At 34.8% G+C, this 15,664-nt stretch overlaps 1 protein-coding gene across 1 annotated transcript in view; it reads left to right on the forward strand.

Moving 5' to 3' along the window:
• Nucleotides 1-15,664, forward strand: part of LOC148955282 (metabotropic glutamate receptor 5-like) — a 412,763-nt gene that overhangs the window by 385,835 nt on the left and 11,264 nt on the right. Inside the window, exon 17 of the mRNA XM_089106900.1 lies at nucleotides 482-615. Within this exon, the coding sequence (XP_088963026.1) occupies nucleotides 482-615 (134 nt within the window). The remainder of the gene's footprint in view (nucleotides 1-481; nucleotides 616-15,664) is intronic.

A 15,664-nucleotide genomic window follows, 5' to 3' on the forward strand; every position in this document is an offset into this window, starting at 1 on the left:
ATAGTGAAGGTTTTTTTTCGGACTAAATGTTTCTGAATACGATCCTAAGTATCCCTTTGAAAAACTAAATATTTATTTCCAAATAGATTTATGCTTGGGTGTTAACAGTTTATTTTCTCTTGATGAATGTTATGTATAAAACAAACAACAATCTTCTAATTCTAAACTAAAAAAGAGCAAAGTAAAATAATAAAAGTAAAAAAAGATAGTTCAGAAGTCTTCATTTTGTAAATAAAACAAAGTTTTGCAATAATTGCGGATACTTTTCTTTTCCTTTTTTTTACATTTGTAGGCATGTAAGTACATTCGTATATGCTCAACTTGAATCAATTGCAAACCGGTAAGCATGGCAATACGCAGTATCTTTCTTTTCTTTGATGGTAGTTAAAATACTATTCACTAAATTATCTGCATGCAATGTTTTTAAATTCTTTGAGTTTTCTAGAGGAAAGTATCTCTACATTTGATATTAATTTTTTAGCGTACCATATATTAAGCCCCAGGCTATAGGAGCTACCTTGAAGCGTGATATTTGGAATGGTGAAGATCCAAATCAAATTAAAAGGCAAGTGAGGATGCTTCAGAAAGCTTACGGAAGTCAGGTGGATGTTTCAGGTGAGAAAATCTTCAAAACCAAGTTCATTGCTGAAAACCAAGCAATTAAATAAGAATTTAGCTCCTTAAAGGGACGGGAGGGGTTTCAAAATTTGTTAAAAGAGCCAAATCTTAGCAAATCCTAGTTTTCCAAGCTAATAACGGTTGCTACCTAGACTTATCTTCTTTTCTGAAACCACTCAAAGTAGAAACTTATTTAAACTCAGATATCAATTTAACCCCTATGCATAATATGCTTTGATAAATAATAGCCATAAGCTTTGATAAATATTGCCTTTATGATTTTCTTTGGGAGTAGTTCGTTGAATTTGATAATAAGTTTTATGTGCTGAAAAATGAATAGGTGTGTCTGAACATTAATCTTCGATTACTCTGGGCCTTAATCTCATTCTCACGAGTCAAAGCCGTATTCATGATTTTTTCTTCTTTTTTTTTGGGGGGGGGGGGTTACGAAAGAATTTGGCCGTGTCACGAGTACACAAGAATTCAGCTAAGCTCTGCGTAGGAAAGATGAGGTAATTAACCTTTCGCTCGAGACATCAATATCTGTATATTCTTTAATGACTGTATTATCCAAAATCCGTGTTATCCGTCTTAGCCGAGTAGTTAGTGCTCCAGACTTGAAAAAGCCTGATTTTAGAGGTTCGAGTCCTGGTGTCGCTGGTTATTTGGTTCGGAACGCGGGTCAATGGTGTGACCCTGTAAGCTCAGCCAAAGTCAAGCCAGCTCTAAATGTTTACCTGGAGAAATGCGGGGGAAAAACACGGTAAGCGTCGGATGATTTGCCCCCAACCACGCATTGCACTACCTGCCGAAGGCATTGAATCAGGAGATCGGTACTTCCGCAACGCAGACCTTTGGTCAGCATGCGAAAAAGTTTTAAAAAAAGTTATCCAAAATCCATTACACAGAATATCATCCTTATATGAGACATTTTTTTACGGAATAAATATGTTTTCTTATATAGTTTATTCTATAGAATAATAGAGGCGAAGAAAAAGTTAGTTGCTCTAGAATCGTATGGGATAATTTTCACACATTTTTATTATGTCTTAGACACCATAGACTGAATGGTATACTTGTATTAGAAGTTGCCACGGTCCAGTTGAGATGGGCTCGTCTTTTAGCCAAGAAGGATTTGAGTTCAAAACACTCTGTATTAACGATTGGTCTTAAAGGATATTTGCAACTCTTCACTGTAAACTTTATAGCCATCAGGGTATTGTCTAACTCGGAACATGTGGAGTCCATATGACTCAAAGGAAACAAATAATCCAAATTCTTAAAGTGGACTGAAAATCTATCCTTTTGAATATCTAAAGCGATGCCCCTTTTCTTTTACTTCATGTTAAAAATGGAACTTCCTATTTTTGTAAGTCTATTTTCAGCACCTTTTTCGAACTTCAAAACATCTTATTCAATATTCCTTAGTATTTTAACTAACTAACTATAAACTATTACTTGAGGGATCCCTTTTTTTGTAAAATTACATCACAGTTGTCGCAATTCTATGATGTTTATGCCAAGAGTGATGGCACTATATCCAGAGATATGACGATTATACAATCTGAATTGTCCATCACTTACAAATGACGTCATTTCAGCGTCACTACTGTCATGAATGCAAAGGGAGAAATTATATAAGAAAATATACTGGTATAATGACGTCGAAGCTAGCAGCTGTATTTTAACTCTCGATAATAGACTTCACAGAAAAATGATTGGAAGTTTATGCTGCACCAGAGATCAAAAGTCGAATGTTAATATTCCTGAATGATTATTTGAAAGGCAGAAGAGTTGGAGAAGTCTTATCAAATATTAATTAAAAACAACTTTCCGAAAAATAAGTTTTTAGAAGAAAAGTAAAGGCGATTTTAAACTTAAGCTCAGCAGATAAAAATAAATTTTAATATTAAAAATAAAAACGACCAGAAATTACTATTAAAGAATAAATGAAACCCAAAACAAATAGAAATTAAATAAACCATCAGCAAAAACATACAACAAGTAATAATATAAATGAATAAATAGATCTTAAAGCGAGTAATGCTTAGATTGAATATGAAAATCAAGCTTAAAACGAATAAAAATTAAATAAACAATCAATGCAAATAAACATACAATAAATATTATTGTAAATTAATAAATAAATTTTAAAACGAGCGAAACTTAAATTGAATATGCAAATCAAGCTTGAAACAAACGAAAATCACTACAAACAAGAGTTTGGCTATGACCTACTTCTCTCACTGTAAAAGTCTAAGACGTACAGCGTCATTGGCGCTTCAATGAAAACCAATTTTATGACAAATATTTTCTTTTGTACTTAATATTGAAAATAAACACTAAAATTATAGTAACATTTTGAAGAGATGAGCTTTCAGCAATTAGCTCTTTTTAAAGTTGTTCAAAATGAATATAGTTTCACTACGAACAAGTGTTTGAATACTGCCTCCTTTCTTACCTGTAAATAAAAACCAAAAGCCTACTGCGTCACAGGCGCTTAACTGAAAACGAATTATATTACAAATATTTTCTTTTCCAGTTCTTACAGCATTAAAAACAAAAATAGAATTACCCTGAAATAATTTCTTGAACTGATGGATCTTTCAACTATTAATATCGTTATACATCAAATATTCAATTTGATGTTATTTATACTTTCCAAGATTGTTCAAGACGCATATAGTTTTCAGTAAAGCGCCAATGACGCTGCAGGTTTCAAATTTCTACAGTGAGAGAAGGAGGTCATACCCAAACTCTTGTTTGTAGTGATTTTTGTTCGTTTCAAGCTTGATTTGCATATTCAATTTAAGTTTCACTCGTTTTAAGATTTATTTATCAATTCACATTAATATCTATTGTATGTTTGTTTGCAATGATTGTTTATTCAATTTCTGTTCGTTTAAAGTTTCATTTACACTTCAATAGGAAAATATTTTTTTTTCGTTTCAAGCTTGATTTTCATATTCAATCTTTGTATTACTAGCTTTAAGATCTATTTATTCATTTATATTGTTACTTGTTGTATGTCTTTTGCTATGATTGTTGATTTAATTTCTGTTCGTTTTGGGTTTTATTTATTCTTTAATAGTAATTTCTGGTTTTGAGTTTGAATTTTAACAGGTATCTGTATCTGCTGAGCTTAAGTTTAAAATGGCCTTTACTTTTCTTCGAAAAAACTAATTTTTTGGAAAGTTTTTTTTTAATTAATTTTTGTTTGTTTTTTGATTGCAAACTGTTTCAAGTTTTTAAAAATTCCTTATTTCAAAATCAAACTTAAAAAAAAATCAAATATTCATCAAAGTATCAAAACTGGTATCAAAGTAACAATATCAACGTGAAAAATTGGGTTTTTGTCAACCTCAGAGTTTTTGTTATCTGATGTTTGAACTATTTTTTAACAAAATGGCTATCTCTAAATTTTATCGGATTGGTTTGGGGAAAAAAGGCGTGAGGGGGGAGGAGCTAATTAACCTTCGGCCTATTTTTGACTCTTTAAAAGTGAACAAGAACTTTCTGTTTTCAATCAAATGAGTCCTCTCTGAAGTTTATACGAGCATCCCTTTCATAAGAACCATACATACCCTTAGGGCATAACTTCGAAAGCCTTCCCCTTGGCCCTGGGGGTTGTATTGACACCGGAGATTCTCTTATCCGACCTTTGAACTATTTTTAACAAAACGACTATCTCAAAATTTTCATCAGATGGGTCTGGAAAAAGAAGGTGTGGAGGGGAGGGGGCTAGCTGTCCTTGGATCTCTTTTGACTATTATAAGTGACCTCGAACTTTCAATATCCAATCAAATGAGCCCTCTCAGAATTTTATACGAGCATCTCTTTCATAAAAACCATATATACCCCAGGGCATAACTTACAACGCCTGCCCCCGGGCCCTGGGGGGCTGTGACGACACCTGAGTTTTTGTTATCTGACTTTTGAACAATTTTTAACTTAATGGTTATCTCAAAATCTTTATTGGATACATTTGGGGTAAAAGGGGCGTGGGAAAGGGGGGGGGGCTAGTTGCCCTCCAATCTATTTTGACTCTAAAAAACTGAACTTGAACTTTCACTTTCCAATCAAATGAGCCATTTCTGAAGTTTTTACGAGCATCCCTAAAATAAGAATCATATATTCCCCCAGGGCATAACTTACAACGCCTGCCATTGGGCCCTGGGGGCTGTGTCGACCCCGGAGTTTTCATTATATGGTCTTTGAACTACTTAAAAAAAAAGCTATCTCAAAGTTCTTATCGGATGGGTTTGCGGAAAAAAGGGCTTAGCGGGGGGAGGGCTAGTTACCCTCCAATCTCTTTTGACTCTTAAAATGTGAACTAGAACTTTCAATTTCCAATCAGATGAGTCCTCTTTAAAGTTAATATGAGTATCCCTTCCATAAGACCCATATATGCACCAAGGACATAACTTACAAAGCCTACCCCCCGTCCCTTGAGGGTTGTGTTGACACTAAAGTTTTTGTTATATGGTCTGTGAACTATTTTTAACCAACTGGCTTTCTTAAAATTGTTGTTAGGTGCATTTGGGAAAAAAGGGTTTGGGGGGAGGGAAGCTGGTTACCCTCACGCTTAAAAAATGAACCAGAACTTTCAATGTACAGTCACATGGGCCCTCTTTCAAGTTTTAACGCGTATTTTTGTCACAAGAATTAAGTATACCCCAGAAACATAGCTTTTAGTCCTTGCCCTGAAGACTGTGGGACGAGTGTCCTGCTTAAACATAACATTTCCAGAACTTTCATCTACGTTGAACAAAATGGATCTATCAAAATTTCGATTAGATGTGTTTGGGGAAATGGTGGGTGTGGAAGGGGTGTTAGTTGCCTTCCAGTCACTTTCGACTATTAAAAAGGACACTAGCCATTTAAATTTCCAATCGAATGAGCCCTTTTTGAAGTTTCTACGACAACGCTTTCTATTCAAAACCTTATATGCCCCCAGGGTATAACTTACAACCCTTGCCCTGAGGCCTATGGAGGAGTGTCCTACTCAAAAACATAATTTCTATCTGGAAATGAACTACGCTGAACAAAATGACTATCTCAACATCCAATTTTGATTGGATGTGTTTGGGGAACTGGTGGCCGTGGAAGGGGTGTTAGTTGCCTTCTAATCACTTTTGACCCTTAAAAAGGGCACTAGAACTCTCGATTTTAATTCGAATGAGCCCCCTTTGAAGTTTCTACGACGACCCCTCCCATATGAAGTGCCTCTGGAAAAAAATAATAAATAAATAATAAAACATTGGAGCCGTATGGCCTTTACTACAGGCAACGCTATAGCGTTGCCTCTGAAACCTTATATGCCCCCAGGGCATAACTTACAACCCTTGTCCTGGGGGCTATGGGGGAGTCTCCTCCTTAAAAACATAATTTCTATCTGGAACTCAACTACGCTGAACAAAATGGCTATCTCAAAATTTTGATTGTATGAGTTTGGGGAACTGGTGGGCGTGGAAGGGGTGTTAGTTGCCTTCCAATCCATTTTGACCCTTAAAAGGGCACTAGAACTCTCGATTTCTAATCGAATGATCCCCCTTTGAAGTATGTACGACAACCCCTTCCATATGAAGTGCCTATGGGAAAAAATAAACAAATAATAATAATAAAACATTGGAGCCGTATGGCCTTTACTATTGGCAACGCTATAGCGTTGCCTCTGATAACAGTATTTCCCAAAAGATGAGCTCTTCAAGTTTCAGGGGCCCGAAATATAAACAATATAGGGTCATATGATATACCCATCAGAGGCAACGCTTTAGCGTTGCCTATAGTAAAGGCCATACGGCTCCAATGTTTTAATTTTTTTTCCAGAGGCACTTCATACGGAAGGGGTCGTGGTAGAAACTTCAATGGGGGCTCATTCGATTGGAAATCTAGAGTTCTAGTGCCCTTTTTAATATTCGAAAATGATTGCATATATATGGCATATAAGGTTTTTATAGAAGACGTTGTCGTAGAAACTTCAAAACAGGCTCAATCGATTGGAAATTCAAAGGGCTAGTGCTATTTTTAATATTCGAAAGTGATTGGAGGGCAACTAGACCCCCTCCCCCCACGCCAATCATTTCCCCAAACACATCCAATGAAAATTTTGAGATAGCCATTTTGTTCAGCGTAGTTGATTTCGAGATAGAAAATATTTTTTTGTGGAGGACACTCCCCCAAAACCCTTAGGGCAAGGGTTTTAAGTTATGCCCTGGGGGCATATAAGGTTTTTATAGAAGGCGTTGTCGTAGGAACTTCAAAAAAGGCTCATTCGATTGGAAATTCAAAGGGAATGTCCTGCAATACTATTTATCTAAAAAAAAAATTAGGCCTACAAAAAAGTAATTAGCCTATAACAAAACGAAGTTAAGATTGGGCTGCAAAGTAAAGTTCATATTCGGATTTGGCGTTAAATTCTAGCATAAAAGATGTGTCACATCATCATTTTGGACAAATGTATTTTTGCATATAATTTTAGGCCTACACTTTTTCGAAAAATTCTAGACGGCTTCACTGAAAAGTTTAAGCTTTGAACTTAGCGGTAATGTGAAGCTAAATACAAAAGGTCGATCCTGGAAAAGAATGAACAACAAAAAATTATTAGAAAGGTCCGAGATACGTGGTTTAGTTGAAAATGAACCTTTGAATTTTGAGATTTACGGGGAAAATTAGTAAATATTAGCCTATAGCTCCTGGGCTATACAATATATCGGGGAAAATTTACATATTCTATGAGAAGACTATATTAGGACCACAATGAGATGTCGCGCTACTAAATCGGAGTGGTACAACCTTAGAAAAAAATTAACAGTCTGTACTCGTTTTATAGGCCTAAAAAGGGTGTTTTTTTGGCTTTTACAAGGTTAAGCCGTAATCTCCAGCTTTGCCACTACCCATATTCGGATTCAGCGTGTTTGATATAGTCGAAAACTATTGTCAAACTGACTGTGTCTTTCTGACCACCTAGTTGTCACATTATAGTGGTCTGGCTCCCGGACTGTAATAAAAACGTTCGTAAATAGAATTAAAAGTTCTAGTGCCCTTTTTAAGTAACCAAACAAATTGGATCGAGACCTTAAGATCACAATACCTACGCTTTACTGAATTAGCCGCCAATACTTGTATATTATGAAACAATATATATTTTCAATTAATTAGACCCATGCTTCATATTAGTCTAATGGTGTGCTTTGTAGTTCAATTACTATAGGTTGTTTTTCGTTCTTTAATATAATTAAATAAAAAAAAACAAGTTTTTTTAACAGAAAGTAGGGAGTGACGTTAAAACTTAAAACGAACAGAAATTATTCCGTATATGAAAGGGGATGTCCCCTCCTCAACACCACGCTCTTTACGCTAAAGTTTTTTATTGTTTTAAAAAATAGAGTTGTTAGAAAGAGTAACCTTAGCGTAAAGAGCGAGGCGTTGAGGAGGGGACAGGCCCTTTCATATACAGAATAATTTCTGTTCATTTTAAGTTTTAATGTCGCTCCTTACTTTCAGGTAAAAAACTTGTTTTTTAATTTAATTTCTGAACGTTTTTTAATTAATGCAGGTTTTGATTTTGTCTCACCGTACATGAATAATTAAAACAAAATTTGCATATTAATTTTACTTTTATTTGGTTAAAGGGCTTTCTCGAAACTTGTTTAATTTTATTTACAAACATTTTTATAAAGTAATAAATATACGTAACTTACGAATTAACTTACGTAACGAACTTCTATATTCATATATTTTTAATACGTATATTAGGGGGCTCGCCCCCTAGTCAATACCTCGCTCTTAAGCTAAAGTTCAAAATTTTGTTCCAATTCTTTAAAAATGACCCCTTAATCACAAAGGCCGTTTTAGAATAAATAGCTCTTATGAAAGTACAAAAAAATCTTTGGCTTAAAGAGTGACGTATTGACTAGGAGGTGAACACAATCATACACGTAATATTTTCTGTTCGCTTTAAGTTTTGATGTTACTCCTTATTTTCAGTTGGAAAGCTTGTTTTTTTATAATCGATTTCTGATCTTTTTTTTAAATAATGCTGGGAAATCCGGAGCCCCCTTCATAGCAATGTCCCTTCCCCCATGAAAACTTCCTTCATGGAAAGATCTTCCCACATAACTCCCGACCCACCCACCCACGCGTAAAAGTGAGTCGGCGAAATGAAAGCAAGACACATAAAAAGAATTTCCTATTAGAATTCCGGAAAATTCCCCCAGTGTAAAATTTCCCGTGAAAAGTTTCCTTCCTTGAAACTTACCTCCCTATGGAAAATCTACCTTGTGGAAAAAAACAGCAGAAAATTCCCCCCCCCCCAAAAAAAAAATGCATGCATATTTCCCAATAACAGATACTATACGTATACAATTGGGAAATTTAAAACTCTCAGACCTTTCCATAAGGGCTCTAGGGGGAATTTGTTACCTTCAAAGATGTATTTTTTGGGTTTTTCAACTATGCTGAACAGAATGGCTATCTCAAAATTTTGATCAGACAAAATTGGGAAAAAAGGGGCATGGGAGGGGGCCAAGTTGCCCTCGAGCATTTTTGGTCACTGAAAAGGGCACTATAACTTTTAATTTCCGTTCAAATGAGCTCTCTCTTGATATTCTAGGACCACTGGGTTTGTACGATTACCCCTGAAAAAAAAAATAAACATGCATCCGTGATCTTTGTTCTTTATTAAATAAAAAAAAACAAGTTTTTTAAACTGAAAGTAAGGAGCGACATTAAAACTTAAATCGAACAGAAATTATTCCGTATATGAAAGGGGCTGTCCCCTCCTCAACTCCTTGCTCTTTACGCTAAATTTTTTTATTGTTTCAAAAAATAAAGTTGTGAGACAGAGTAAAACTTTAGCGTAAAGAGCAAGGTGTTGAGGAGGGGACAGCCCCTTTCATATACGGAATAATTTCTGTTCGTTTTAAGTTTTAATGTCGCTCCTTACTTTCAATTTAAAAAACTTGTTTTTTTTTATTTAATTTCTGATCGTTTTTTAGTTAATACAGCTTTTATTGTGGTTCACCGTCATTGAATAAGTAAACAAAATTTTGTTCCAATTATTTAAAAATGACCCCTTAATCACAAAGGCCGTTAATTAGAATAAATAGCTCTTATGAAAGTACTAAAAAATCTTTGGCTTAAAGAGCGAGGCATTGACTAGAAGGTGAACCCAATCATACAGCTAATATTTTTTTGTTCGTTTTTAATTTTGATGTTGCTCCTTACTTTCAGTTGAAAAACTTGTTTTTTTATATTTAATTTCTGATTTTTAAAAAAAATAATGATGGGAAATCTGGTGCCCCTTTCATAGCAATGTCCCTTTCCCCATGAAAACTTCCTTCATGAAAAGATCCTCCCATATAACCCCCAACCCACCCCCACCCCCCACTACCAGAAAAAATTCCCCCTGAAAACGTCTGTATACTTCCCAATAACCAATACTAAATGTTAACATTGGGTAAAGTTCATAACTCTCAGCCCTCCCCCTGGGGGCTTCGAGGGATTAAGTTATTCTAAAAGATATAGTTATAATATTTTCGACCATGCTGAACAAAATGGCTATCTCAAAATTTTGATCGGGTGACTTTGGGAAAAAAATGAGCGTGGGAGGGGGCCTAGTTGCCCTCCATTTTTTTGGTCACTTAAAAAGGGCACTAGAACTTTTAATTTCCGTTCCCATGAGTCCTCCCACGATATTCTAGGACCACTGGGTCAATACGATCACCCCTGGGGAAAAAAACAAATAAACACGCATCCGTGATCTTTCTTCCGGCAAAAAATGGAAAATTCCACATTTTTGTAGATAGGAGCTTGAAACCTCTACATTAGGGTTCTCTGATAGGCTGAATATGATGGTGTGATTTTCATTAAAGTTCTATAACTTTTAGGGGGTCTTTCCCCCTTTTTTAGAAAATCAGCCAAATTTTCTCAGGCGCGTAACTTTTGATAGGTAAAATTAAACTTGATGAAACTTATATATGTGAAATCCGAATAAAAATCCGATTCTTTTGATGTATCTATTGGTATAAAAATTACGTTTTTTAGAGTTTCGTTTTCCATTGAATCTGATTACTCCTTACTTACAGTTCGTTACCACGAACTGTTTGATAAAATACGAAGTTGCAGATATGAGCTTGAAACCTATGTAATAGGGTTTTCTGATACGCTGAATCTGACGGTGTGATTTTCATTAAACTTCTTTCACTTGTAAGGGATGTTTCCCCTCCTCTTTCAAAAATCAGGTAAACTTTCTCAGGCTCGTAGCCTTTGATGAGTAATACTAAACTTAATAAAATTTATATATTTAGAATCAGCATTATAAGCCCATTCTTTTGATACATTTATTACATCAAAATTCCCTTTTTAAAAGTTTCCAATACTATTGAGCCGTACCGCTTGTTTTTTTATTGTTTTTTATTACATATATGTTATTGCGTATATGAGGGGGTTCTCTCGTTAGTCAATACCACGCTCTTTATGCAAAAGCTAAAGCTTTGTTTAAATTACAAACCCCTGAATCACAAAGGCCGTTTAAGTAGAATAGATAGCTCTTTTGAAAGCACTAAAAAAACTGTAGCGTAAAGAGCGAGGTATTGAATTAGGGACGAACCCCCTCATATAAGTAATAATTCTGTTCGTTTTAAGTTCTAATGTTACTTCTTACTTTCAGTTGAAAAAACTTGTTTTGTTTTTTTTTAATATAATTTCTGACCGTTTTTTAAATAATGCTGGGAAATCCGGCGCGCCCTTCATAGAAATGTCCCTTACCCCAAGGAAACATCCTCCACGGAAAGATTATCGCGAGTAACCCCCTCCTCCATCCCCTCCCCCACCAGAAAAAAAACCTTCCTGAAAACGTCTGTATATTTCCCAATAAACAATACTATATGTAAATAATAGGCAAAGTTCATAACTTGCAGCCCTTCCCCTGGGAACTGTGGGGAATTAAGTCATCCTCAAAGACATATTTATTATATTTTAGACTATGCTGAACAAAATGGCTATCTAAAAATTTTAATTGGGTGACTTCGGGAAAAAAATGAGCGTGGGAGGGGACCAAGTGGCCTTCCATTTTTTTTGTCACTTAAAAAGGGCACTAGAACTTTTAATTTCCGTTCAAATAAGCCCTTTTACGATACTCTAGGACTACTGGATCGATACGATCATCCCTGAGGAAAAAAAAAAAAAAAAATAAAAATAAAAATAAACACGCATCCGTGATCTTTCTTCTGACAAAAAATACAAAATTCCACATTTTTGCAGATAGGAGCTTGAAACTTCTACAGTAGGATTCTTTGATACGCTGAATCCGATGGTGTGATTTTCATCAAAGTTCTATGACTTTTAGGGTGTGTTTCCTCCTTTTTTAAAATAAGTCAAATCTTCTCAGGCGCATAACTTTTAACGGGTAAGATTAAACTTGATAAAACTTATATATTTAAAATCAGCATAAAAATATAATTTTCTTCTGATGTATCTATTGGTATCAAAATTCCGTTTTATAGAGTTTCGGTTACTATTGAGCCGGGTCGCTCCTTACTTACAGTTTGTTACCACGAACTGTTTGATTACTTACTTGACGTTGACCCTTTTATAATATTTTTGTTGTTTTTTGTTTTCGTTTTTTTTTTTTTTATTGACGCTAAAGTGCGAATACGTCCCATTTGGGCTTGTGATAGCCGTTTTTCAGTAATAAATATTTTTTTTTTATCTTACTGCAGCAAAAATGATCAGATATAGCATCTAAAACCAGGGAATAAACTTTTCAATAGATATTTTTTAAACTATCTTGTGTATCGAAATAATCCGATTCTTTTGATGTATCTATTGGTATCAAAATTCCGTTTGTAGACTTTCAGTTACTATTGAGACGAGGCGATACAGTTCGCTACCATGAACTGTTTGATTGCTTCAAAAATCAAATATCTTTGAAAAGACTGCAGTATGAAAAGACATCAAAAATTTCAACTTGTCAAAGTTGTCAAAAAAAGACAACTTTTCAATAGATATTTTTTAAACTATCTTGTGTATCGAAATAATCCGATTCTTTTGATGTATCTATTGGTATCAAAATTCCGTTTGTAGACTTTCAGTTACTATTGAGACCAGGCGATACAGTTCGTTACCACGAACTGTTTGATTACTTAAAAAACAAATATCTTTGAAAAGACTGCAGTATGAAAAGACATCAAAAATGCAGCTTTGTGTAAAATCTTCATTTTTGATGTCTTTTCATACTGCAGTCTTTTCAAAGATATTTGATTTTTGAAGCAATCAAACAGTTCATGGCAACGAACTGTATCGCCTGGTCTCAATAGTAACCTGGAAAGTCTACAAACGGAATTTTGATACCAATAGATACATCAAAAGAATCGGATTATTTCGATACACAAGATAGTTTAAAAAATATCTATTGAAAAGTTGTCTTTTTTTGACAACCTTGACAAGTTGAAAGTTTTGATGTCTTTTCATACTGCAGTCTTTTCAAAGATATTTGATTTTTGAAACAATCAAACAGTTCATGGTAACGAACTGTATCGCCTCGTCTCAATAGTAACTGAAAGTCTACAAACGGAATTTTGATACCAATAGATACATCAAAAGAATCGGATTATTTCGATACACAAGATAGTTTAAAAAATATCTATTGAAAAGTTTATTCCCTGGTTTAAGATGCTATATCTGATCATTTTTGCTGCAGTAAGATAAAAAAAAGATTTATTACTGAAAAACGGCTATCACAAGCCCAAATGGGACGTATTCGCACTTTAGCGTCAATAAAAAAAAAACGAAAACAAAAAACAACAAAAATATTATAAAAGGGTCAACGTCAAGTAAGTAATCAAACAGTTCGTGGTAACAAACTGTAAGTAAGGAGCGACCCGGCTCAATAGTAACCGAAACTCTATAAAACGGAATTTTGATACCAATAGATACATCAGAAGAAAATTATATTTTTATGCTGATTTTAAATATATAAGTTTTATCAAGTTTAATCTTACCCGTTAAAAGTTCTGCGCCTGAGAAAATTTGACTTATTTTAAAAAAGGAGGAAACACACCCTAAAAGTCACAGAACCTTAATGCAAATTCCACCGTCAGATTCTATGTATCAGAGAACCCTACTGTAGAAGCTTCAACCTCTTATCTGCAAAAATGTGGAATTTTGTATTTTTTGCTAGAAGAAAGATCACGGATGCGTGTTTATTTTATTTTTTTGGTTTTTTTTTTCTTTATTTCCCCAGGAGTGATGGTATGGATCCAGTAGTCCTAGAGTATCGTAACAGGGCTAATTTGAAGGGAAATCAAAAGTTCTAGTGCCCTTTTTAAGTGGCCAAAAAAATTAGAGGGCAACTTGGTCCTTTCCCACGCTCATTTTTTTCCAAAAGTCACCCTATTATAATTTTAAGATAGCCATTTTGTTCAGCATAGTTGAAAATCTTATTACTATGTCTTTAGGATGATTTAATACCTCAAAGCTCCCATGAAAGGGGCTGCAAGATATAAACTTTGCCCATTATTTAAGTATAATATTGGTTATTGGTAAGTATACAGACATTTTCAGGAAGGATTTTTTTCTGGTGGGGGAGGGGATGAAGGAGGGGGTTACTCGAGATAATCTTTCCGTGGAGGATGTTTCCTTGGGGTAAGGGACATTTCTATGAAGGGCGCGCCGGATTTCCCAGCATTATTTAAAAAACGGTCAGAAATTATATTAAAAAAAACAAAACAAGTTTTTTCAACTGAAAGTAAGAAGTAACATTAGAACTTAAAACGAACAGAAATTATTACTTATATGAGGGGGTTCGTCCTCAAGTCAATACCTCACTCTTTACGCTACAGTTTTTTTTTAGTGCTTTCAAAAGAGCTATCTATTCTAATTAAACGGCCTTTGTGATTCAGAGGTTTGTAATTTAAACAAAACTTTAACTTTAGCGTAAAGAGCGTGGCATTGACTAAGGGGAGAACCCCCCTCATATACGTAATAACATATATGTAATAAAAAACAATAAAAAAACAAGCGGTACGGCTCAATAGTATTGGAAACTTTTAAAAAGGAATTTGTGCCAATGTATCAAAAGAATGACTTATAATGCTGATTCTAAATATATAAATTTTATTAAGTTTAGTATTACTCATCAAAGGCTACGAGCCTGAGAAAGTTTACCTGATTTTTGAAAGAGGAGGGGAACATTCAAGAAAGAAGTTTAATGAAAATCACACCGTCAGATTCAGCGTATCAGAAACCCTATTACATAGGTTTCAAGCTCATTCGAATTCGTATTTTATCAAACAGTTCATGGTAACGAACTCTAAGCAAGGAGCGACCCGGCTCAATGGTAACTGAAACTCTAAAAACGGAATTTTGACACCAATAGATACATCAAAAGAATCAGATTTTTAATTCTGATTTCAAATATATGTTTCATCAAGTTTAATTTTACCTATCAAAAGTTACGCGCCTGAGAAAATTTGGCTTATTTTCGAAAAAAGGGGGAAAGACCCCCTAAAAGTTATAGAACGTTAATGAAAATCAAACCATCATATTCAGCCTATCAGAGAACCCAACTGTAGAGGTTTCAAGCTCCTATCTACAAAAATGTGGAATTTTCCATTTTTTGCCGGAAGAAAGATCACGGATGCGTGTTTATTTGTTTGTTTGTTTTTTTCCCCAGGGGTGATCGTATCGACCCAGTGGTCCTAGAATATCGTGGGAGGGCTCATTGGAACGGAAATTAAAAGTTCTATGTGCCCTTTTTAAGTGACCAAAAAAAATAGAGGGCAACTAGGCCTCTCCCACGCTCATTTTTTTCCTAAAGCCACCCGTTCAAAATTTTGAGATAGCCATTTTGTTCAGCATGGTCGAAAATATGATAAAAATGTCTTTTAGAATGACTTGATCCCCCGAAGCCCCCAGGGGGAGGGCTGAAAGTTATGAACTTTACCTCAATGTTAACATATAGTATTGGTTATTGGGAAGTATACAGACTTTTTCAGAGGAGATTTTTTCTGGTAGGTAGGGGGTGGGGGTGGGTCGGTGGTTA

The sequence above is a fragment of the Artemia sp. Qi Xiang Cuo genome, chromosome 2, assembly GCF_049724085.1.
Source record: "Artemia sp. Qi Xiang Cuo chromosome 2, ASM4972408v1, whole genome shotgun sequence".
NCBI classification, from domain to species: domain Eukaryota; kingdom Metazoa; phylum Arthropoda; class Branchiopoda; order Anostraca; family Artemiidae; genus Artemia; species Artemia sp. Qi Xiang Cuo.